Here is a 26,870-nt window from a genome sequence, read left to right on the forward strand (position 1 = left end):
TCTGATTTGAACAAGTAGAGAAGCTGATGGAGAACTCTGATAGCTTCTGTTTATTCAGTTTGTTATGCAGTCTGTATTCTCTGTATGTCTATAATTACCTGAGGAGATATTTGAAATAAGAAACATCCTTTTGTCTTGATATTTCTGAAAACACATACAATATTTCCAGCCTGGGGCGGGGGATCTGAAATGCAGAACATTCTGTCAATATTATCCACTTTTTTGCTTTACTCCCATATTAACTAATTGCCTGAAAACCTTTCAGAAACCTTGTAATTAATGCAGTTTTTCCATTAACTGACTTGTCTAATCATGCTGATGTTTTTGAAAAGTAATACATGCAGACGTTGAATGCAATACGTCTGTGCTAGATTATGACAGAGGTGGCCAATCTGTGATCTATAAGCCACAAACCACAATCTAACACAGCCATCTCCACTTCCCAGGTATCATGAGTGTATTCATCAATTGATATTTTGAAAATCAGTTCCCACATAGTGATTTGCTTAACTTTTTCAAAATAAATAAATAATAAATAAAAATAAAATAAAATAAAAACATTCTTCCCTCAAAATCAAAATGCAGAAGATGCCAGTCCTTTGCTCTCCAGTGATGTTATATCATTCTCATACCTGCTGTGTTCCTTGAAAAACCTTATCCTTATCCTCTTTCTTCCACCCTGACCTTCCAATAAGGGCTTCTCCTGTGCTTTGTCACCATTTATCTCAGCACTATATCTAGCATGACTTTCATGTGTTGAGAGAAATGATATGCTTTAATCTTTTTTGGAGAGATGGAAAGGGGCCAAGATGAGGAGTTATCAACAGAACAGGGTGAATGTTTTAAGTAATCTTTAAGAGACCACAATTATACAAGCTTTTTATCCTCCTCATTTTTCTTATGTTGTTGTTTGCCTTCTCCATTAACTTTTTAATTTTATTTTTATTTTAAGATAGAACTGCACACATTGAGAAGGACAAAGGAGGTGAACATTGTGGTGTTGAGTCCTCCAAGCCTCAAGGATGGCGATGAGGTGATCGTAATAATGTAATAATAATGCTAGCATGAGAAATACAAATGTTGCTGCCCCATCTAGTATTTGGGAGACTGGATTGGACACACAATCGGTCTCTTGTTCTATCTATTGGTTTCCCTGTTGGTCTATTCTGATTTTTTGGGGGGAGTGGGGTCTTTGATGTTCTGACAGCTTGCTTTTCTTCTTGCCAAGATCAGTGTGTCATCAGGACATGGAGATTGCTGGCTGCTTATATGTGGCAGTTTGTGCTACTAGTCTTGAAGAGGGCACTGTTACTTCCTTGATTGCTCTTTGAATGGAGAATTGTTTCAGTCCACTCTTCAGTTCATTTCAATCTTTCGTCATTGTTCCTGCTTATCTGGAACTGGTTCTTGTTTGTCCAGAAGCTGGTTAAAAATTATGTAATAAGGAGCGCTGTGTTTAGAGTTATTTGCCCCATTCTTTAACTTTGGGTGGGTTTTTTAAAAATTATTTATTGATGGAAGGGCAGGAGTCAGCTGTAGGAAGGAGGGCCTTTATGCCTCAGGAAGCCAGGAGGCCATTCAGACTGTTATTTATGCCTTGATCACTTCACAACTGGAGTACTGCAATGTGCTGACAACCTCATGCATATTGAAGCCAAGAAGAAGGTTTGTGATGAACACATCAGAAGAGTGAAGAAGATGTTAAAGTAATACCATCAATGTGATCAACACCTGGGCAATTCCTGTCATTAGATATGCAGATGGAATAGTGGACTAAACTGAAGCCCAAGTAGAAATCCTAGACAGAAAGATCAGAAAAGTAATGGCAATGAATCATGTCTTTTATCCATGCAGTGATGTTGATAGACTCTGTTTACCAAGGAAAGTAGATGGACGTGAAATGTTGCAGTGTTGCAATGTTGCATCAGACAACTGAAGAAATAAAAAGAACACTGAAAGAATATCTGAAAGACAGTGAAGCAGAGACACAGAAGCTACTGTAGTATTCCATGAGACTAAATTGGCCTGCAAGAAAAACCAAATGAACTATAGAAAAGAATCATGGCAAGGCAAAGTATTATATGGCAAGTACATTAAAAAAAAAGGCAAAGCAGATAACAACAAGAACTGGCAATGCCTAAGAACAGGAATGTTGAAGAAGAGGCAAAGGAGATAATATACATTTTTTTCTGTTTTTTTGTTTGTTTATTTTATTAAATGTATATGCCACTCATTTGGCAGTTCGAGACAACTCTGGCTGCATAAAGACCATAAGAACAAATGTATATAAAGCCAGAATTGAAAAAAAAAACAACAGATAGCAAATGCCACCACTGCAAAGAAGTTGAAGAACGACTATTTAGCTGCTTCAAGTAGTTCCCACATATTTAACTGCTATCTGCAGTCACAGGGAAGAGAGGATTGACTTATTCTTCAAAGCACTGGAGGACAGGACAAGAAGTCATGGGTGGAAGATTGTAAAAGCGAGATCCAACTTAGAATAAGGAGAATTTTTTGGCAGGTGTTCTATTGCTGGAGTTTTTAAAGAATACATAACCATCTGATCAGGATGCTATAAGATATCCTGCCTTGAGCAGGGAGAAAACATTGGACAACTATTTGTCTGAAATGGTATAGGTCAGGGTTTCCTGCCTAAGCAGAAGGTTGGACTAGAAGACCTCCAAGGTCTATTCTATTCTATTCTATTCTATTCTATTCTGTTCTGTTCTGTTCTGTTCTGTTCTGTTCTGTTCTGTTCTGTTCTGTTCTGTTCTGTTCTATTCTTTATTGCGCCAAATTAGATTAGAAGAGCTCCAAAGTCCCTTCCATTCCTATGATTCTATTTTCTATATTCTCACCCCTCTGTTAAATTCAGAGAAGATATACTGAGGGTAACCTTCCCTGGTAGCATTTTCAGAAGTGTTGGAAGCTACAGGTTGCCTCTTAAAAGTACCAAGTGCATCCAACCCTTAAATGGCATTTAAACAGTAAGATTCTTTGATAAACAGAGAAACATAATATGGCAACTTTCCAATAGTCACTGCCCACTATTAATAAACAGATGGATCAATTGTGCTGATGCACAATCGATGGCAAGTACCAATATTCTTTGAAGGATTTGTAAGAACTTGGCTTTGAAACTCTCAATTAAAAATGTTTAACTAAAGGTGAAATGAGATGCTAACAATCTTCATAAAATACTGTAGTAGGCTTGTAGCTACAGTCCTGATGTGCTTAATTAAGGTAGTGACAATACAAAAGGCTTTTATTTTTTATTAAGTAATGGGCAGCCTGCAACTCCTTCAAACAAAGAAGAGAATAAAAGAAAGCCATGGGGTGAAAAAAGAAAGAAATGAGAAGAAACATCAGAAGTAGATTTTCCACTCCTAAGGCCTTGGGAGTATTGAGTCTTTCCAGAGCTCCGGAATTATATAAATAAGGTCTCAGCCTGAAATCAACTCTGTTTAAAGGCCCTCAAGCAATTGGGTGGTGATAGATGTCTTGGAGAATTGCCATGAGTTGAAGGGCACATTTAGAAGTGGTGTTCCTCCCCTCCCCTCCTCTCTCCTCCCTCTTCCCCATTTTCTTTCATTTCCTAGTAGGGCTGCAAACAGACTGTGACTACCACAGTGAAGCACCAGATGCTGTCACGGTATGGAAGGCATAAAGTAGCAAGAGGCCAAAGTAGAATTCTTGTTCCAACTGTGTGATGGAAAAACAAAGATCTTCGAAAAGGTACAAGCTTGTCGCACTATTCCTCCTCAGTATGCATGGAAAGTCTGTTTTACTTTCCTGTCTTGATGGAATGGCAGCATGGAAAGGTGCATGCAGGACTTAAATAGGCCCAAGTGAGAGGAAGGAGGGCATAATACTTAAGAGAAACTAAACTTGGTTGAAAGACTGATTTCAGAACACAGGAAACAGGATCTTCTAAAATGGGTAGTAGATAACTATAAGTACAGATGTTGGGAAGAGATATGGCACCTTGATCCACAAAAAATGTCTCGTATGTATCCAAATTTGCAGCCTAAATGTTGGAGGTGTGGTTGCTTGGATACAACGTATTATCATATCTGGTGGTCATGTAAAAGTATAAAAGCTTTTTGGTGGAATATTCAAAGAATTTTCAAAAGAAGGATAAAATTTACTCCACAATTGTTTTTGTTGGGTATTGTTTCTGATTGTGATGACAAAGAAATTATCTTAATGTTAAACTTAATTACAGCGGCAAGGTTGTTAATAGGACAATATTGGAAGAAGGAATTTTTGCCTACTTTGCAGGAATGGTTTCTTAAAATTTCTTACTTATCTGAAATGGCAAAAATTTCGGCTTTTTTGAAAGATCAATCGCAAGAGAAGTATCTCTTGGTGTGGAAAAGATGGATAAATTTTATACAATATAGGTATGATATTAGAAACTATTATTTAGCTTTTGAATAATTTATATTTAAAGTTTAAGATATTATTTAGAAGTGTAGAATAGTTTAGTTTTTTTCTTTTTTTCTTCTTTTTCTTCTTTTTCTTATTTTCTTTCTTTTCTTCTTTTTCTCTTTCTGTTTTTTATATATAATGGAGTTAATGTATTTAACAATTTGGTTTTTGAATGTAATTATATTTGTTTGATGTTTATTTGAGTTTATAGGTTTTCTCTTTTAAGTTCTAGTTAACTCTGTATTCAGCTCTGGGAAGAATGGGGGAGGGTTTTGGGGAGGGTTGGGAGGGATTGGGAAAGGGGTTTTTATTGTAAAATTGTAAAAAATTATAATAATAATAAAAAAAAGATGTTGGGAAGAGGTGGAAAGATTTTTCAGTAAAACTATTGTCACTGGGTTCTAGTTAAATGCTAAAGGTCAGGACATAATGAAGGAAAGGAAGCTAGTTGATGTGGAGGAAGAGAGAGAACTAGCTCAAAATCATATTTAACACCTGTTATGTCCTGAGCCTGCAAAAGGGCAGGCTCGGACGTTGCAACGTTCCCGGGCAGCTGCAAGTTGCCCGGGACCAGACTGGTTGGCGCCAGCGCTCACGCGCATGCGCGAGGCGCTTCGCGCGCCTAAATGTTGCCTTTTGGCCCGGGGAAAAAGGTCCTTAAGAGAGGCTGAGAAGTCCGTGCTGCCTTGAGTTGTAACGGGGCTGCTGAAGAGAAATAAAGAAGGTTACTGAACATCAAGAATGTCTTGCGTCATCATTGCCATTAGCCGAGGACTCAACACTGGCGACGAAGGTGGGATGGCCTTGCAATTACACAAACAATTGTAAGCTTACCCTGGAGTCCAGCACAGCGAGGAAACGGCGTTAAATTCAGCAACTGCCTGCCAATACAGCTTCGTTGGAGGTAAGCTGGCTGATAGACACTTCCTGCTTTAGTAAAATGGCAAAGATTGGAAAACTTTCAGAGTTTGATATTACACATCCTGAAAGATGGGAATCTTACGTGGCCCAAGCAGAAAATTATTTCAGAGTTAATCAAGTAAGAGAAGAGGGCTTAAAGGCCGCCACCCTATTCTGTGTTTATGGTCAAGATGCATTTGAAATTGCTGAAAACTTAGTAGCCCCTGCACCTCTTGAATCTGTTACCTATACAGATCTTAAGAAATTACTGAAAGAGCATTTTCAACCCAAGTTGTCTGTTATTGCTTGGAGACATAATTTTGAACAGCGGGATCAACGGGCTGGTGAATCAGCTAAAGAGTACATTGCTGCAATAAGAAGGGCAGCTAAGCATTGCGAATTTAAAGACTTAGAGGAAAGACTGAGAGACAGATTTGTATGTGGACTGAGAAACAGAGATGTACAACAAAGGCTTTTTGCCAAAGAGGACATATCATTCCAAGATGCCTTGAGAGAGGTTACTGCAGAAGAGGCAGCAAGTGGGGCAATCAAGAATATGAGGCCCATCAAAAGCTTTTCAGAAGCTGTTTCCGTGCATCACGAGGGAGTTCAAGGAAGCTCAGAAGAGGAGCCTGATGAAGAAATAGATCATCTCTACCCAACCAAAGAAGGAAAGCAGAGGGAAGGCAAAGAAAAGTCTTCACCTGTACCCAAGTGCTTCGGGTGTGGAGGTCGCCACAAGAGGACCGACTGCAAGTTCCGTTCTGCAATCTGTAGAGCATGTGGGAAGCAAGGCCACATAGCAGCTGTGTGTCTGGGCCAACAGAAGGTACAACCCCGAGAAGAATTGCGCCTGAAAGGTACCAGGGTCCCCAGCCAAAACAGGGTGGGTTTCTGTGCTTCATGAAGAAGCATTTTTAAGACAGGCACACACAGACCACTTAAAAAGAAGCTGTCACTTAGGGTGAAATTGCAAGGAGTTCCATTGGTCATGGAACTAGACACTGGGTCTGTACTTTCAATCATCTCCATTCACACATTCAGAAAGATTTGTTCTGGCAGTGGTTTCCAGGCCAAACTTAGGCCTTCTAACATAGTACTAACAGACTTTCAAAACTCCAAAGTGTGTGTTAAGGGGGAGGCCACCCTTAACGTGCAGTATAAGGATTTTGAAGGTCCATTAGATGTATTGGTAGTGGGGGGTGATCGTACGAGTCTCATAGGACTCGATTAGTTTGAGGCCCTGGGAATACAAGTTACAGGGCTCAACAGCTTGCAAATGTTAGACTTACAGGAAGTCTGCAAGGAATTTGCAGATGTATTCAGCCCTCAGTTGGGCACATACAAGGGTCCCCCAGTGTCTTTGAAATTAGACCCCACTGTCACTTCTATCAGAGTAAAGGCAAGAAGGGTACCATTTGCCTTAAAAGGGAAAATTGATGCTGAATTGGACAAATTGATTCAGCAAGGAGTCTTAGAACCTGTTGACTCCAGTCCATGGGAAACTCCCATAGTAACGCCTCTTAAGGCTAATGGGGATATTCGCATTTGTGCAGATTACAAATGCACGCTCAATAAGGCATTACAACAACATGCCTATCCTGTGCCTATTGTCAGCCACATTCTGGCTTCCCTCAAAGGGGGGCGTATTTTTGCAAAGCTTGATTTAGCTCAGGCTTACCAGCAGTTGCCTCTGGACGAAGCTGCTGCTGTGGCACAAACCATTGTAACTCATAGGGGGGCATTCAAGGTCAAGAGACTGCAATTTGGAATAAATGTAGCTCCTGGAATTTTCCAAAGAGTAATGGAAAATACCTTGAGGGGTATTCCAGGGATTTGCCCCTATTTTGATGATGTCTTAATTGCTGGAGAGTCTATCCAAAATCTGGCTGAAAGATTGAGGGCTGTCCTGCTGAGGTTTCGGAAAACAGGACTCAAACTCAAAAAAGACAAATGTAAAATTGGGGTGTCTTCTACAGATTTTCTGGGGTTCAGAATTGATGCCAATGGGATTCATCCTGCTGAGTCCAAATTAAAAGCTATCACACAAGCTCCCAGACCTAAGTCCAAAGCTGAACTGCAAGCTTTTCTGGGACTTTTGAATTTCTACAATTCATTTATTCCTAACAAGGCTGATGTAGCTGAACCACTTCATAGGCTTCTTGACAAACAAGCTGTGTGGGAATGGTCACAAGCACACGAAGCAAGCTTCAATAAGGTTAAGGCCTTGCTAACATCTAACAATGTGCTTGCACATTTTAATGAAACACTCCCTGTGTGCATTGCTTGTGATGCTTCCCCTTATGGCGTAGGAGCTGTACTCAGCCATCTCACACCTGATGGAACTCAGGTTCCTGTTGCATATTACTCGAGAACTTTATCCTCTGCTGAGAGGAATTATGCCCAGATAGACAGGGAGGCCTTAGCTGTTGTTTCTGGAATCAAAAAATTCCATGATTTTTTTATATGGCAGACATTTCACGGTCTACACTGACCATAAGCCTATGTTGGGATTGTTTACAACTAACAAACAGACCCCTCACATTATCTCTCCCAGGATGCTCAGATGGTCAATCTTCCTGTCAGCTTATGATTTTTCTTTAATTCACAAACCGGGCAAAGAAATGGGCCATGCTGATGGCCTCAGTAGATTACCCTTACAGGTAGTTGAGGCTGACCCTGCCCCGGCAATCAATATTCTTTCAATTCAAGCACTGCCTGAGTCACCCCTTAACGCCAGGGATGTGGCTGCTGAATCAGCAACGGATCTTACACTCTCTCAAGTCTTATCCTGGGTTTTGTCTGGATGGCCAGAGAGTTGTCCAGGTATTGAGTTTCAGAGTTTCTGGTTAAAAAGGAACGAGTTGTCCACCTTCCAGGGCTGTCTGCTGTGGGGTAGCAGAGTTGTCATTCCTACCTCAATGAGATCTAGAGTCTTAGGGTCCCTTCACGAGGGTCATCCTGGCATTGTTCGAATGAAGGCGCTTGCGTGCAGCCACTTGTGGTGGCCTGGGTTAGACAAGGAAATTAAGGCTAAGGTGCATGCTTGTCACTTTTGTCAACGCTCACGCCCAGAAATGCCTCAGGCTCCCATACATAGGTGGGAGGAAACACAGTCCCCATGGTCTAGGGTGCACATTGACTACGCTGGGCCCTTTCAGGGTCAATTATTCTTGGTCCTGGTTGATAGCTATTCAAAATGGCTTGAGATTGTACCTGTCTCGTCCACTACCACTGCAAAGACTATCCAAGTACTGCGGGGAATTTTTGCTGCACATGGGCTTCCGGATGTTTTGGTGTCTGACAATGGCCTGCAATTCACTTCTTCCGAATTCCAAGCTTTCTTACAGGCCAACATGATTCGCCATGCCACTTCTGCTCCCTTCCACCCTTCCACCAACGGGATGGCTGAACGGATGGTCCGCATCACCAAGGATGCTTTAAAGAGACTGACCTATGGGGACTGGCATCACAGGTTGGCTGACTTCCTCCTTTCCTACTGCACTACACCTTCCACTTCTACCGGGAGGAGCCCAGCTGAACTTTGTTTGGGGCGCAAACTGTTTACTAAACTTGACCAGTTGCATCCGGACAAACTGCCGCCTAGGGGTACACAGCCCAGGGCACCGCAGCAATTGCAAGTGGGTGCCCCTGTATTGACCCGTAACTACAGCCAGGCCATTTATGGGTTCCTGCCGCTGTTTGCAAGGTTACAGGCCCTTTGTCTTATGAGGTCTCCTTGGAAGACGGCCGCATCCTGCAAAGGCATATTGACTAGCTGAGTACAAGGCTAGACTCACCTGCAGAGACTCCTGGTTCTTTTCCAGGGGGGAGGGGGACCCTTACGGGCAAAGGGAAGGGTGTTGGCAGCATTCAGACTCTCACAGTGAGGCCACAGACGGCCTGTCGCATGATTCCGTGAGTGTTCCAAACAGGAATTCAAGGGAACCAGTTAGCGCACAAGCTACAGCGCAGACTCCAGCCGGGGGCATAATCATTACACATGTACACCTTTCAGCACTCCAGTCAGGGAGAATAACCGGGAGCATCCTAACAACTCAAACATTGCAAGAGAGCTGGCACACAATCAATACAATTGGCCCAACACAGCCACAGTCCCCAAAGAAGGACACTGCCACAGGGAAGTGGGAGAAGAGCCAATTTTAGACAGTGGACCCTCTGGTTCAACGGAGGGGGGAACTGAGTTTTGGGACTATACTGAAATAACAGACAATCCTGCTATGGAACTGGGGAGTGGAGGAAGCCAGCCTCCCGTTAGGTCCAGTGTGGGCTTGAGAGGCCATTCAGAACTACCCAACAATGGCAGCTTAACAGAAGGGTCAGATCGCCTGCAACTAGGGAGGTCAACCAGGTTAGAGAGAGAGCAAGGTCCTGGCCTGATGAGCCCGGTGGGCAAGCAAGCAGGCCAGGCATCAGGGCACAGTCCACGGGGGCCACCAGGGTATGAGAAGGGGGGTGAACCTATAACCTCCACAGGACAAGGTGTACTTGTAAATAATCCAGACCTACGTAGGTCACAGAGAGATAAGAGGTCTCCCAAATATCTTGAAGATTTTATAACCTTACCGGCCAGGCAGAAGACTTAAGTGTATTCTGTGGAAACCGGAAATGGGAACACTGGAGTTAATCACCAGCACTATAGCGTGGTACCATTTAACAAGAGTGTACACCATGCTCGTGTTGAGGTCGCGTTAAAATTGTCATGTAGTCTTAGCTGGGGGGGGAAGGGGTGTTATGTCCTGAGCCTGCAAAAGGGCAGGCTTGGGACATTGCAACGGTCCCGGGCAGCTGCAAGTTGCCCGGGACCAGACTGGTTGACGCCAGCGCTTGCGCGCATGCGCGAGGCTCTTCGCGTGCCTAAATGTTGCCTTTTGGCCCGGGGAAAAAGGTCCCTAAGAGAGGCTGAGAAGTCCGTGCTGCCTTGAGTTGTAACGGGGCTGCTGAAGAGAAATAAAGAAGGTTACTGAACATCAAGAATGTCTCGCGTCGTCATTGCCATTAGCCGAGGACTCAACAACACCCTCACTGTAAGTGCAGCAAAAGCGAACAGAAAAAAGAGAGCAAGAGCATTTGAACTTAACAAAGCAGGGAGCCCTGCTAACTGTGTGGCTTATTCATGAGGAAAAGGTGAAGAAGAGAAGGCCCTTTGATACAAGAAATACCAAAACCGTGATTGGCAGTCCAGGCAATATATGAAAAGCTGAAAGTTTCACCTGTGAAGAGAAGCTGAGAAGTGGTTTTGGAGGTCTACCAAGAAAAGAAAGATACTGGGTCAAGAAAAGCAGATTTAAGATCCAACAAAACATCCACCACAGAAAACTTTGGCAGAGACAAACAGCAGATGGGAAGGAAAGGAAAGTGCTTTGATTACTGGATTGGTAATTCAATAGTTTGGTGTAAAACTCCTACTAGCACTGATCCTGTTGATATGCTCTTTATTGTTTCCTCGTAATATAATAAAAGCTCTAAGAAGTTTGTAATTGGAAGTAAAAACAATAAAAGCTCATAAGCAATTATTTTAATAAATTAAAAATATTTCTTTCTTACTGGATCACCCAGGAGAAAGGAGGTCACACTTCAGAAGTCCCCCTGGTAAGAAGCAGGCTTGATGAGAATAAATTATACAGAAACTAGAAGAGATTATGCTGTCAAATCATATCTAGCCCCAAAGTTAAATTTGAGGTTGAATAAAAGCAAGGCTTCCCCAATACAAACAAACAAGCTTAATTTTGTTTCATAATTTCTTATGTCTGCCTGAACTTCATTGTGATTCTTTTCCTGAATAAATCAAATCCTATCCAAACAATAATTCTGAGGGAGATCTCTTTGAAACAATATTTATCAGAAAGAAGAGACCTCTCTGTAAGAAGCAAACTCCACACTGGAGGTTATCTGCATCAGCAAATCTTATCTCAGGAGAAACAGAGATAAGAGCTTGGGCAGCAGAATCCTGTAGAAATTGTGTAAGAGGAAAAGGCATACAGTGCAATTCACTCCTAAATAAGGAGATAGATAATTTCAATTTTATCCTACTAATGGAGGACTAAAATTGCCTTACATTTTAATCTAGTTAGATCCAGATTAAGCTGGTCAGAATTTGATCTCATTTAAATCAGCATGAAAAATTTCCTTGATTTTAATAGGAATTATTTTGAACTGTTGTGGAAAAACCACAATACTTGCATCAGAAGACAAGACCACGAAGGGTTGGAGAAAACAGGCTTTATTTGTGCACAATGGTTCAGAGCATTCACATGACAGATTCTGAACCCTGAGTTACTCCCAGGGTGTCATTTTTATACAGCTTGCCGCCCACGCTTAACCTAATAGATGACTTCTTATCTACCTTTAACACACTAAAAGAGAGAAGTTCATATCTTAAGACAACACATATAGGAAAAAGGGAAGTTTATCCAATGTGCAGAAAACCACACTCCCCCACATGTGTAATATCTTACACCATTTGTGACTTTCGGTTGGCACTTCTTGTAAAAATGTTTCTTCATAGAATTGTACACAGGTCATCACACTCAGCCAGTTTATAGTATTAGTTAATGCTTTCAGAACATCACCTCTGTTAATTAAAATATAATTCAAAAGTACTTTATCATTTCTCTTAATGGCAATTTTCCATCTACCTCAGAACTAAGATATACCCTTATTATTTTATTTTATTTTATTATTTTATTTTATTTTACTTTATTTTATTATTTTAAACATTTATATAAATGCCCCTCTTCAAACAAACTCTAGGTGGCTCATATCAAAAAGATCTTTTTAGTTTTGAGATCTTCCTGATTTATACAACACAACAATGTGTTTGCTTCTATCTCTTGGTATTAGCCATGACACCTCTGTATCTTTATGGTCAAGGTGACATATAAATTTAAATATCCAATGTTGTCTTTATGTTCTTATTGTTACTTTTCTGCATGGCTAGGATTTGAAACTGAATATTCATTTAGATGGGTTTTTGGCTGATTAAGAAATTTATGTTTTTAAATTAATCTGAGACCTGTGTGGGATGAAAAAACTAATGGATTGCAGCAAAAACTGGTCAATTTCCCATCTTTTTCTTTTTGTATTAACTTTTTCTCCTCTCCTCCCCCTCTTCTCTTTTGATTAATCTTCTATAATAGTTTTGATGAAGATAATCACCACCTGTTTTTTTATATTTCTTTATTATATTTCCCTGGTTTTGCTTTCTTGTTTGTATATTTATATTAGTTTAATCAAAGTCTAGTTAGTCAGCTGTGATTTTGTTGCCCCCAGATTGAGTCTGAGCCTGGTGCTGAGGCCAATGAAGAACACCAGACATGAGATGCAATTTTGTTTTCTTTTATTGAAGCGCTCCAAGAAAAGGGATCTTGGCCAAAATGCCTAGGAACCTTGAACTACCAAATTAATAAAGCTTTATATATTTTCACTAAAGCAGAAGGTGGGATAAGGCCAGATATATAAGAAATATCATCTAAAAAACTTTTCAATAATAATCTAACAATTATTCTATTGGTCTCTAGCCATCCCCCTTCCTAAGCCTTGGCTATTGAATGCTTCAGGAGTTACCTAATACACAATCTATTTGCTCCAGGTCATATCTATTCCTAACTTTTAGCTGAATCTGCAAAATGTCTAACTCTTCATTACTTTTAGCAGCTTTTTAACCACCCAGAATTGTTACAAGTGTTACACGTGCATATTCCCTGTGAATAAGCATTCTTTGTCCTTGCCAGACCAACTCCCCAATTACAAACTTCCTGGTCTCCTTTTAAGTGTATGCCACAATCTTGTCTTGTTTTGGCACCCACCTATCAACTTAGTCTGATTTTATATAATGTATTTTCATAATTGTATTTGCATTTACTTTATAATTTGGCCCACTACTTTTGGCAATCGGCATTATAAATTTAATTTGTAAGTACGTAACATCAAATTTTGGTCTAGCAAATAGCATTTAAATATTAATCTGTTTAATTAAATTTCATTAATTAATTCAAGCCAATCTTTACTGCCTTTGCAGGAAAGTTAAATAGGTCTACAAGAAAAGGTAACAGTAACATTTGAGTAATCAAATATGTTTTCCTCAGTATACTGGCAGTGTGACTTTGGACTTAAAACTGCTGCATTAGGAAGACTGTTGAGGCTCTGGTAGAATATTTTAATGGCAAAATTCTTTAAATTGCTTTTGTTTCAAACCATGGTAATATTTGGTTCACTTTGCAACAAGAATGTAGAGGGGAATTATGATTAACACAAGACTAAATTCTCCATAGATAAAAAAAGTTGTTTTACTAAATTTATTGGCTCTTACCTCAGGGCTACCAAACATGATAATCAAACTAAAGAAATTAAAAGGGATTAGTTTCAACTGATTGTCACAAGAGGCACATATGTAGGAGCGAGATATAACAGAATGAGATATTCTGTATGAAATATATCTAAATCACATTAATAGAGATGTGATATTCCAATCCTAGTATTTTTATTTTCTTCCTGTATTCATTATCATATAGTTGAAAGAAGAAAAGGATGAAAATCCAATAGACCATTTTGGTAGTATGACATATTATCACCAGCAGTAGTGTGTGTGTGTGTGTGTGTGTGTGTTTGTGTTTGTGTGTGTGTGTGTGTGTGTGTGTGTGAGAGAGAGAGAGAGAGAGAGAGAGAGAGAGGGAGGGAGGGAGGGAGGGAGGGAGAGAGAGAGAGAGAGAGAGAGAGAGAGAGAGAGAGAGAGACTTTATGAGTGAGACTGTGTGTGTGAGTGAGAGAAAAGAACAAGCAAATTAGTAGTTGCAGCAGTATAAGTTAAGCCCTGCCACTTTGTATGTGTACCCCAATGTGTTATGGCATAGCTGCAAAGTCATAGCAGACTCTATTGCCATAATTAATCCCAAATTTCAATTAGGGATAAACACTGCTTCTAGAGGTACTTTGATCTATAAAGTGATGAAAAATAAGTATAGAAACCATTTCCAGATCCTAGCATTTCTTGGCTTATTCTCTTACTTTTGATTGCAATCAAACTGAAGCAGTTGCTCAGATTTGCTCAGATTCCCTTTTGCTTATTTTCCTCAACTGGCAGTTGCTTAGTTGCTTGATATCTGTGCAGTAAGTATCTGGGCACAGTCTGAATCCAGGCAACGAAACAACTGGTCTGAATCAAAGTAAGACTGGATATGGATGGAAAGTCACTGGTTGATTCAGTGAGGAGAAAACAAGGATATGGGAAAGTCAAGTGTCCTTTGAATCAAGCTTGACACTTGGTCATCATGTTTTTGTGGACAAGGTGATTGTTCTGATCTTCCTCTTTTCAATTTCTCAATTTAGATTACAGACCTGGGAATTTCTGTTGGTGTCTCCCTAATGTACTTATAATCATGGCTTTTTTTGTCATAGAATGCACGGAATGGCATTCCGGCATCTTTTTTTGAATGGAAGAACCAGTTCCTTCTAAGCTGCCAGCGCGAGTACAGGGATGGCTGCAGAGCACTTTTGTGGCCCTCCAGCAGCCCGATCTGGGCTCCGGAGGCCTGGAAAACACCTCTGGAGCCCAGATTGGGCCACTGGGGGCTCGCAAAATTGCTCCATGGCCATAGATCTGGGTGGCAGAGGTCTTTTTCAGGCCTCTGGAGCCCAGATTGGGCTGCGGTGTATGTGTGGATGTGTCCCCTGGCCTCAGATCAGAGCAGCAGCAGGAACCACAGCAGAGAGGAGACAGACCTTTTCCAGGTGATTGATCTGCGCCTCAGAAGCTCTCTAAAGCAGTTTCTTCTCCCCCCCCCCCCCGGCTTCGTAAAGAGCTTTCAATTGGAGCTGGAGCTGTGCGTGAGTTCTGGCATCTTTTTTTCTTTTTAACAAAAAAAGCACTGTGTATAATCAAATCTGACCCTCCTCAAATCAGCCAGGGTCTGCTCGCTGTTGCCAGTTGCTTTGATGCTCCTTTCTGCACTCTACACGGTGCTACCCTTGTTAGTCCAATTATTCCAGCTGGCAGGATCCAGTATTACAGATAAAAATGGGAGATTCCTCCTTTCCTTTCTATAGTTAGAACCCATTTATGTTATGACTTATGTTGATTGCTTTTAATTAGTATCCCATGACTATCATTGACTGTTGTATGTTATGATTTATGATGACTGTATTTTATGATTATAATCATAATTTATTACTTGTTGCTTGTATGTACACCGAGAGCTTATGTGCCGGAGACAAATTCCTTGTCTATCCAATCACACTTGACCAATAAAAAATTCTAGAATATTGGTATATATACCTTTGAATAATTTATAAAAGATAGATAGATAGATAGATAGATAGATAGATAGATAGATAGATAGATATTAGATGATAGAGGTAGAGATGCACGCACATATTTGCAATAGTGGTGAATATCTGTAGCTCAGGTGTAGTATGAGGGTGAAGGTTTGTTCTCTGAGCTTGTGGGTTCGTTTCCAAATGTTTCTAAAGGACTTCAGGTGTGGGTCTTGTGATGTAATGAGAGTCCTGTAATGGGTCTTGTGATGTATCAGGTATGAGTGATCAGTGAGAGGCTTGTGATGGGTCTTGTGATGGGGAGGTTACACCTGCCTATGAACCCCCCAGAATCCAAATCAACCACACAACCAACCAGAGACAGTGCCAACCCTCAACCAACCCACACAAGCCCCCTCCCCCCACCAGCAGTTCACCTCCCAATGATTCTGACCTGATATAACTTCCCCCATCACAAGACCCATCACAAGCCTCTCACTGATGACTCACACCTGATCCATCAGAAGACCCATCACAAGACCCTCACTTGACACACCCACACCTGAAGCCCTTGTAAACACTGAAACTGACATTCCCTAAATTCTGCTGAAGATGTTACGCAACCTGATAAGGAAACATTTGGAAACCAACCCACAAGTTCAGAGAATGAACCTTCATCCATATATGTTTGTATCTATATATCTATATATCTACATCTATAATCTACACACACACACGCACGCACACACACACACAAAGAGACAGAGAGAGAGAGAGACAGAGACAGAGACTGTAGATAAATAGATAAATATAGGTCTTCAGGACTAGAACTCATGGTCTCCCAGTTTCTAGCCTCTTAACCACTACATCAGATTAGCTTTTTATTATTGTAGGTATTCAATGAAAGCAATATGTGTGTGTATGTGCATGCATGCATACATTTATGCTCAGATATACAGGCTTCATTGGAAGACTGAAATGCTCAGGCATGCTACACGATCACATGGAGATGCAAAAGGTAGACGTTTTCTATTTGGAAGGCAGAGCACACATTTGCTGCAGATTTCCTGCCAACAGCCAAGCTGTGACCTGCATGTATAACTGAGCCTGGACTCCTAGGTTTCATCTTGTGGGGGTGAAGGGGCATGATTTAAAACTGGCAGGGTGATGACTCCAGGTTTCTCAAACTAAGTCATCTCAGAGAGAGGGGGAGAAAAGGCAGCCTTTTGTCTTCATGCTGAACATTCTTCTTCCACGAATGACATCTTAATGAGAAGCAGGTCACTCATATCACAAAAAAGTTGCTGCAGTAAAATAGTGTGTTGCTAATCCTGGAGTCACAGAGCTGGAAGCAGCTTCTGGAGCTGCTGCAGCTGGCCTCCTGCTTGGAATATGTGCTGCAGGAGAATGCAGCAGAGGAAGGAAGAGAGTCCCTAGCAGCAGCTAATCAGCCAAGGTCATGAGCAATCTCCTCGGTGTTAACTAGGACTGTATTGCAATACTAGAATCCAATAGGACACATGATTTGCAGTGCGCACTGTATGTAAGAACTCACCTCTTAATAAGCACTCAGGGATGTTTATACTGGAAAGGACAGGGTACCCTGTGCCCCAAATTCTGGATGCCTGGAAAAGTTCCACTACATTTTTGTTTATGTGGTGTGATGGTGCCTTTTGACCCGAAAAGCGAACCTTGCACCTGTGGGAAAAACGATAGAATGATGATGATGGTGTCATGGAATCACCAGAATGGGTTCCCCCCCCACACACAAAATGGTAAAGGTAAGTAAGGTAAAGGAGTCCCTGCAGACTTTTACTCTGCTAGCTGCAGCCAACTTTAGGGATTGCTGCTCATCTCTGTTTCATGGCCATTGAGCCAATTCTGTCCAAAGACATTTCCATAGTCATGTAACCAGCATGACATCACAGAGTGCTGTTACCTTCCCACTGAAGTGGTACCTATTTATCTACTCACACTTGCATGCTTTCGAACCGTGGCCCTCGGGTCTTGAACTTGGGCATTAACCAAGTTTGACCTAGTTAGCTGCTGAGCCACCGCACCATTTTTTCTTTCTTATTATTATTATGTCCCCATGGAGTTGCATTCTGCTGGTCTCAGCCCTTGCATAAGCGAGCTTAAACTCTATTTCATTTTACTGGGGTAGAGTTCTCCCCCCTCCCATCTTTATTGTTACCCTATTCATCCAAAGCCTCAAGATACACAACAGCTGTTAGAAACGGGAAAGAGATTGGCAATGGGAGGAATAATGTCATGCTGGTATACTTTTCCATCGATTTAAGCATCGGTACAGAGCAGTTCAGCCCAACAATGGGTAAAGGCTGCTCAACACATTTGTCCTGAATCAGCAAAAAGTTGCAAAATACTTATGGATTTTATTTTTTTTTTAGGTAAGGAAGGCTCCAGGGAATTTCACTTCAGTAGTCCAATCTGCACACATTGTGCTCAGAGTAAACACGTGGCAGCTCCATTATTGCTATGCCCACTTATCTGAACTGAAATTGGAGTGGTTCACCCTTCAAATAAGCCCTTAAGCATTTAACCTCCTGCCCCTTTTTTAATTGGAAAAAAACTTTATTCCTTTTCCCAACATGCTAACTTTCTGTGTGCTAGGGGACTAAACTAACCGTGCTGTTTTATCATTCAGCTTTATGTTAAGATGCAAAATATTTTAGAAGATTAAGTACAGCAAAACCTTAAATTGAATGCATTTCTTTTTGAATATTCTTTTAATATCAATAACAACATGGCAGGTGATAACCAAGACTTTAGGAGGTGGTTTCTCTAAGAGTTAGCTGCACTCTTTGAATCTTTTTATCACTAGGAAGGTGTGATTACTGAATGGATCAAGCTTTTTGTGGAAAGTTCAGAGTTTCTTGGATTCTAAGATTGCTGTTCATCCATATATCCAGATTTTGGTTTGTGTTTTTTTTTAATAACAAAAGATCTCATGTTTGTTAAATCTGATGTTAAATCAGAATGACATTGCTGAGAGCTTAGGCACTATGGCAAAATGGTGGTAGAGTGGATTGGATTCATATAAATTGTCTGTATGAGTGAAGGTGTTTTAAGGTGGACAAAGTATAGCAATTAAAAAGGCAAATGCTTTAACCATTTTCCCCTTATCACCTAGTAAGTACCCTGCACAGATATGATTTTGCATTGGATATGAGATTTGCTCATTTCTCTAAAATTTCAGATAGTTTCTAAAGAAGATCATGTTTAAATAGGAATAGACAGGACAATAGGATGGATGCAAAGGCCAAGTTCTTATATATTATTTAAGTCCAGAAAAATGAGTGCTACCTTGGTTTTTGTCAGTTATAATGATTCAGAATAGTACCTTGCTGGGGAAGAAATTATCTTTGCTCACAGAAAAAAAAATCATGCTTTGCTGTTGATTAAATGGGATAGGAGCAAGATCAAAAGCACATCATTTATCTGGCTTTAAATAAGCCATTTGTGACCCCAAAGGGCTGTTGGAAGAACGTGTTTCTGAATGTTATTACACTTACTGAGACCAGGAATCTAGCCTCACCTAACCAATGATTACTGAAGCAAGATTTATAGCTATAACAGAACGAAGATCCATTTAAGGGAAAACAAGATAGGGATAGAAATAGCCTAGCACCTAGCTATATCCTACCAGAAGTGGCAAATAGCAAGTGATTGTTTTTGCGTGTCTATGTGCATGTATGTGGCATCTGCAAGACATAAAAGGGATGCAGCTTGCTTAGTGATATCATAATGCCCCAATGGTAGCTTTTTCATTCTGAATGACCTTGGCCTTCCAGTTGGCATTGATGGTCCCCGGGAAAAGAGACAGAAGGAAATGACCCCCAGATTAGCAATGTCATGAGAAAGAGCCAGCAGAAAGATAAAAAGGAGACACACAATGCATCTTTAACACTTCCACCCTATCCAGACAACTTATATGAATCCAGTTCACCTTTTGCACTAAGGTCTCACTAATGGAGTTTTCAATTCACTGCCCCTTGTGCTCAGTAAAGTAGGAGATGCTGAATAGATGAAGTAATAATCAAACTTTTCGACAAGGTAATGCTATATGAATCTGAAGTTCTCACAGGATACCAAGCTTGCAAGTTTTGAAATCAAGGGAAGATTTATTATTTATCATTAAAGATAGATAGACCGGCAAACCCAAATGAGAGAGAAGTTAAGTGAAATTGTAATGGTGTATGGAAGATTTTTTTAAATTTCTGCCCCAAATTTTTCTCTTCATCTTTCCTCTTCAAATCTATATTTTTCTATGTATTTCAGCAGCTCTTCTTAATACCCATTTTATGCATTTATTTATTTATTTGAGTTCAGTAGCTGCCCACCTCTACAAGTCACACCAGGTGGTGTATATTAAAAAAGATATTTTTAAACAATTAAAACAGTACAAAATAAATAAATATGGCACCAAGTAAAAGGGTTACTATGGATGTTAAGGCAGCCACCAAGTCTTAAAGGCCTTGGGAAAGGCCAATAGTGACAGCATCATCCTGACATCTGAAGGAAGAATATTCCAGAAGGCAGGAGCCATTGACACCTGCATAAAGAAATAAATATTAAAAGGGGAAGAAAATAAAGGCAAGATGGGAAAGAAGTTTAAAATTCAATTATGGATGCTTAATTTATTTAAATATAAAAAATTAGGGCTTGCAGTTTTTATTTTTCCATGTTTTGAAAAGGAGGCACCATAAACTTCCTATCGGTTAGCAAAAACCAATCTGAAGTGTATTTTAAAGTGCTGGAGTTTTACTTATAATGCCCTTCAGGCTTGGCACTGGATATGTATAGATCTGCCTTCTAACAACATTGGGCAGACCTTTTAGAATTTATTGAGAAAAAGCTATTAATGGTTTTACATTTTCTGGAGAGGAAGGGAATCAAGACAAGAGGGTATTCTTTCTCTGCAACATTGCTGCCGTTACTTTCGAATGGCCTCCCACCGGAGAGCAGATTTAACTCCTTCTATCTTTTAAAAAGTGGCTAGAAACTGAATTATTCTCCAGAGCATTTTCTGGATTTTTAAAATTAATTTCTTGTATTATGTTTTTTAATTTCTTTTTAAGAATACTTTGCATTCTTTTAGAGAGTCTTTGGGGCCACTGGAGGTTTTCTGTGTACTCACAGGAATGTCTATGAGAATCTCCATAGACATTAGCTACCGTGTTTCCTCAAAAAATAAGACTTATATTTGTTTTGGGACCATTAGGTCTTATTTTCAGAGGATGTCTTATTTTGTGGCCACATGCTCCCTCTCACCATCTGCTTGCCTGCAGTTGCAACAGCTTACAGGGCTTCCCCGGGCAGTCACACTTTTCACCCAGATGGAGAAATGATGGAGACTGGAAGCTTCATCTACTTGCAAATGGGGCGCTTTGAAACAAAATTAATCACTCTGTTTCAAAGTGCCCCATTTGCAAGCAGATGAAGTTTCCAGTCTCCGTCATTTCTCCGTCTGGGTAAAAAGTGTTTGGGAGCCTATGAGGCACTTGGAAATGGAGTGATTTGCTCTGTTCCCAAGTGCCCCATAGGTGCCCAAACACTTTTCACCCAAAGGGAGACTGGAAGCTTCATTTACTTGCAAATGGGGTGCTTTGAAATGGGGCTAATCACTCTGTTTCAAAGCACCCCATTTGCAAGCAGACAAAGCTCCCAGTCTCCCTCTGGGCAAAAAGTGTGTGTTGGAGCCAGGCGGAGGCAGAGGCATGGGGGGGGGAGAGGAGGCAGGTGATCCTGACATGCAAAATGCAGCCACCTGACTCGCAGGAGGCTGGTGTGACAGCACTGGCAGCAGGTGGAGGCAGAGGCATGGGGGGAGGGGGGGCAGGTGATCCTGACATGCCGCCCACTTTGTCCCACCATCTCTCGGTTTGCCCACAGCCGTGCTGGGATTGCCTGCCTCCTTCCTATGACTCTGCCTCCCCCTGATGCTGGTGCCACTGCACAAGCCTCCTCTGAGCCAGGCAGCCATGTAGCATGTCCAGATTGCCTGCCTCCCCTCGCCCAGCTCTGCCTCCATACTTGGATTTACCTGTGCTTCACCAAGGGGCTGGCGGGCTGTGGCTGGTGCCAGACACCATCAGCCCCCGCACATTTGCCGCCTCTTATGCTGACCATGCCATCGCCCTGGGCTTATTTTGGGGGTAGGGCTTATATTAGGCCCACTCCCAAAAATTAGGGTAGGGCTTATTTTCAGGAAAATACAGTAGGCACTTTGGGATGAAGTCCTTCGAATGGTGCAGGAATATGAATGGATTTCCAGAAAACATTGCAGACTACAAGAAAAGGGCAGAAAACATCCTGCAGCCAAGAAGGCTCCATACCCATCTGCACTACTCAGGTGACCCTGAGGACACAGAAAACCTCCACATGGCCCCAAAGACTCTCTAAGAATGAAAATGACCAGCTGACTGCAAGTAATATAAATCCATCCATTCCCCAATATCCAGTCAGAGCTGAAGAAGCTTTTTGGATGAGAAGTGAAATGTCTTCAAAGAAAAACAAGGAAGTCCAGTTGCCTCCTGAAAAAGCACCTTTGGGACAACCATGACCTGGATGAATGAGAATCTCCATAGACATTTTTAAATAATGGGTATGACTCAGAAAAAGATAGAGTGCTCCATATGTACCTGAGATCCATCAGGCACAGATTCAATCCCAGCACTGTTTTTTAAATGCCTCAAAGCTTTTAAAAAAGTTAAAGTTAAAAGCTGTAAAATATTTGACATTACAGCTGATTAGCTTTTCAGTGTATTGCAGTTTGTGAGCTTTTATGTCTCTCAGCAATAATAAATCATGAATTAAGTTGAAATCTGTTGCAGTGAAAAGTGATAATATTCAGTGAATTGAAAAAGGACAGAAATCAATATCTTCTACGGCAAGTAGAGAAGCAAATGTCAGGGGTGTGTGTTGTGTTTGTGAGGCTTTCTACTAGGAAAAGATTAAATTCAGTAAAAATTACATAAGAAGTGCTAATAAATAAATATTGTTCCTTGGCAAACAATTTTAGGGCATTTTATAAAGAACAGAATCCATATGGTGGTTAAAACTTTGGACTAGTTCCAGCTTCAAGCCCATCCTCAGCCACAGAAATTCCCTGAATGATTTTGAGCCAGGCATTCTCTCTTAGCCCTCTCTGCTACATCATGTTGTGGGAATAAAATAAATATTTATTTGGATTTAAAGGCTGCTTAACTCCCAAATGATTCTAGAGGGGGGAGGGTTTTACATTTTAAATGTAGGTTGCAAGGGAATGAGAAAGAAAATGTATGTCCATAGAACCACACATACAAAAAAAGTACTGATACTCCAAAAATACAGGACTTAACAGCCAACCTTGAGAACAATTGCAGGGTGGGACCCAGAGAAGACCTATTTCCTAGGTCCTAATAAATAACATTATTTAATTGAAGGGGCTGGAGCACACCTGCTCTGTCTGAACTTATATGGTAGGCAGTAACTATAGAGGTAGATAAATAGTCACCAATAGTTATTTTATAGTCACCAATATCTTGAATTATACCTAGAAGCAACCAGTGGCACTCACAAAGCAGTGAAGACATATATGTGCTACTGCATTCTGGACCAACTGTACCTTCTGAATGGTCTTCAAAGGCAGCCTCATGTATACTGCATTGCAGTAGTCCATTGTAATGTATCTACAGCAGGGATCTCATGTAAGCCACCTTGGAGGACAAGTAAAATAGAAATTCCAACAAATATAAGTATATATATAAAATGAGTAAGTAGCCATGCTGCTGCTGCAAAACTCTTTGTTGCGTACATTGCCATCCAGATTTATTGAAATATGGGACTGATGATTGATAACACAAGTTTAGAACTTCTGTCAAATGTAGAAAAGTGCTACTCTAAAAATGTACTGTTCATCAAGGGAAATCCTTTCCACATATTTCATACAGCCAGCATAACAAATATACAAAGTATCTCAAAAAAAATTTTTTTTTCTGGTCAGTTAAAAAAAAAAACTTTGGAAATGAGGTGTAAACCTTTGTTTCTCTGAAAAAAATGATCTACAATGACTCAGTTGAGACATTTACCTTTAATCTTCATTCAGGTTTCAGCACAGCTGCTTCCTTATTCAGTGATTTAAAATGTTTATAACTTGCTCTACCTCACTGAATTCCAGAGGAAGAGGCAATGAAAACAAATTAGTCAATCCAACAATAAAACTTAGATTTATATAAGGGGCTTGCCTGAAATGAATGCAATTAAAAAGAAGCCATTCTTTCTCCCCCCCCCCTTGATAGGAAATCTATTCTCCCTCTAGTCTGCTACCAGATTAGCAAAATGACACCCAAACCCCATTTTCTAGTCAAGATGCATAACAATCACCCTGATTTAATAGGGTGGCAAATCCTAGAAATATAAAAATACGAGAACGCAAGCCCAATAGCAATACAATTTTAGAAAGAAACCTTTGGCTGACTTTCAAACCAGCTATCTTGCTCTGCCTGTTAAAAATTCTCACCTTACTGCGTCAATATCTTTAACATTCCCCTCAGGCTTAAAAGCCTCTTGTCACATTGAAAATGTATGTTGGGAAGGGACGTAATGCTTCCTAAATTGTAGGATAACAAGAAATGAAATCCCAGAAAGGGAAGAAGAGGGGGAAGCAGAAGGGGAAAAGAACACAGCTCCTGTCCTTTGGTTCTATATTTTCTTTGCCCATCTTCAGGCACATCTGTGCATAACCATGCACAACCAAGCGACAGGAAAACCAGTCTCTGCTGAGTGAGACCTCAGCCCACTTCTCATCTTTAAGTTTCTTGAGAATGAGACTGAAGAAATGGCCTAGGGCGACACCTAAGGGCCAAAAGAAACCCTGCATTATAACAATACAAGAGTCGGTATATTTTATCCATGAATGACTGTGAAGAGCGGACCGCAAGCTCAGCTGCTCCTCCTCCTTCTTCTCCTGCTCCTCCTCTCTGTCCTCCTGCATTCATTCGAGAGCAAACTTGTGGAGCCGCTAAATGTGTCACAAGAGCAAAAGAACTCACCTGACATTCTTGGACCTTCCCAGCTGGATAGGACTAGCTTCTAATGTTTCTCTCTAGGGGTGGGGGAGGGAGAGAGCTCTGTGATTCAGGAGTTGCTAAAAGAAAAAAAAAAAGTGAGCTAAAGGTAAGAAAAATTTATTTGTAACTCTGAAAGGCACTTTTAGGCAAGGCATGCTTGTGTGTTTGTTAATTGTGTCATCCCTTGAGTTTTGTTTTAATTGTAGTCTGGCTTTCTACATCTATATTTAGACTGATGCAGAGCCATCCATATACAAGGAGGAACTGGGATAAATATTGCAGCTGAAAAAAAAAAAAAGACTGGGAGAACTAATAAGCAAGTCTTGATTGTTGTTTTGAAGCAAACAGAAACAAGCCATTGAAATTACACTCCTGAGTTTGAATGAATGCCTTGTGAGAGAGTAGATTCAAAATGTAACTATGTGGCTCACAACGTTGGTGTGATTCCTTATTTATTTTCTCTCCCCCTTATTTTATTTCATTTTTTGCTATAGGAGGAACAAATGAAGTAATTTAGAAAAAGAGCAAGATTTATCCTACGGGTGGAAGAGAACTCATAACTATACATCAACTGCATGCACAAGTCCAGCTGAAGGATCCACAGCGAAAGGGAGTCAACGGGACTTATAAATAAATAAATAAATAAATAAATAAATAAATAAATAAATAAATAAATAGGCAAAGGGCCAAATGGGAGTAAAAGGGACCTTCAGGAAAAGGAAAGCAGCACTGAAAGGCCTGGTCCCAAGAAAGGGGAGGCTCTAAAGGACACACTGCACTGCAGAGAAGGCGTCTCTCTCTTCTCAGTTCAGCCTTGCAAAAGAGTCTGGGTGGGAACCATCAACCATGGATCTTTGGTATTGTTCAAATTGTTCCTTGAGCAATGCCACCCTGGAAAACCCCACTTCACAAGCCAACCAAACTTCAGTCATAAAACGGAACGAGGACATTGCCAAGGTAGAGATTGCGGTGCTCTGCCTCATCTTTTTCCTCGCCTTGACAGGAAACTTATGTGTACTGCTGGCTATCTACACAACCCGCCACAAACATTCCCGCATGTACTTCTTTATGAAGCATCTGAGCATTGCTGACCTAGTTGTGGCCATCTTTCAGGTCTTGCCTCAGCTCATCTGGGACATCACCTTCAGGTTCAAAGGGCCAGATTATCTCTGTAGGCTGATCAAATACCTGCAAGTGGTGGGGATGTTTGCTTCCACCTACATGCTGCTGTTGATGTCGCTGGATCGGTGTCTGGCCATCTGTCAGCCCTTGAGGTCTTTACATCAGAGGTCTGACCGGTTGTCTGTGCTCCTCACATGGGTTGTGTGCCTCCTCTTCAGCATCCCGCAGCTCCAGATATTTTCTATGAAGAATGTGTCCCATGGAGGGATGGATTGCTGGGCGACATTTATTCAGCCTTGGGGTCCTAAAGCCTATGTCACCTGGATGACCTTGACTGTGTACATCATCCCAGTGATTGTGCTAAGTGTCTGCTATGGCTTGATCAGCTTCAAAATTTGGCAAAATGTGAAGCTAAAAACTGTCCATGAAACAAGTGTGAACCTAACCTCTAGTAATTCTCACGGAGGCACCCTCTCCAGAGTGAGCAGCATCAAACTCATTTCCAAAGCCAAGATACGGACAGTCAAAATGACCTTTATTATTGTCTTAGCCTTCATTATGTGCTGGACTCCTTATTTTATTGTGCAGATGTGGCTTGCATGGGATGAAAATGCTCCGAAAGAAGGTATAGTTCTCCTTTTTTTTAATACTTGCCTATGTAGCTCTGTGCAGTAATTTGCCTCACTGTAATTTCTTTAAAAACTATATAACTGAACTATTATCAGTAGAGCTGATCTGTAATGTGGCATTCAACAAAGCTTTAGGGAATATGCAGATTAAGAAAAGAAAACATTATTCAAATGAAAAAAGATTCATTGGTTCATTGACTAGGACAATAGAGCTGGTAAAATTTAAAAATTGATTTCAGATCTTAGATATTAGTTATGTGACCTTGGATAAATTTCCAAGTATCTCTGCCCATAATTATCCTGTGATAACATAGGGAACTTGGATGCTTTTATTTGGAAGCTGGAAATCCGGAGACAGATTAATCAGAATAATTGGCATAGAAAAGCCAGGTATTTTTTTGCATACTTAGCCACATCAACTATTTTTTTTCTGTTAATCTTAGTG

The 26,870-nt window shown here is 40.7% G+C and overlaps 1 protein-coding gene across 2 annotated transcripts in view; it reads left to right on the forward strand.

Annotated features, from left to right (window-relative positions):
• The first annotated feature begins 244 nt into the window (after positions 1-244).
• Positions 245-26,870, forward strand: part of OXTR (oxytocin receptor) — a 45,897-nt gene continuing 19,271 nt past the window's right edge. Inside the window, exons 1-3 of one of the 2 annotated variants that reach the window (XM_039348907.1) lie at positions 245-1,033; positions 3,600-3,735; positions 25,169-26,421. In XM_039348907.1, the coding sequence (XP_039204841.1) occupies positions 25,521-26,421 (901 nt within the window). In that variant the 5' untranslated portion in view covers positions 245-1,033; positions 3,600-3,735; positions 25,169-25,520. Of the gene's footprint in view, positions 1,034-3,599; positions 3,736-24,445; positions 24,781-25,168; positions 26,422-26,870 lie in introns of those variants that run through there. The other variant, XM_039348904.1, reaches the window with a different exon arrangement.

The sequence above is a fragment of the Crotalus tigris genome, unplaced genomic scaffold, assembly GCF_016545835.1.
Source record: "Crotalus tigris isolate CLP2741 ecotype Arizona unplaced genomic scaffold, ASM1654583v1 scf7180000018202.2534663867:1097284, whole genome shotgun sequence".
NCBI classification, from domain to species: domain Eukaryota; kingdom Metazoa; phylum Chordata; class Lepidosauria; order Squamata; family Viperidae; genus Crotalus; species Crotalus tigris.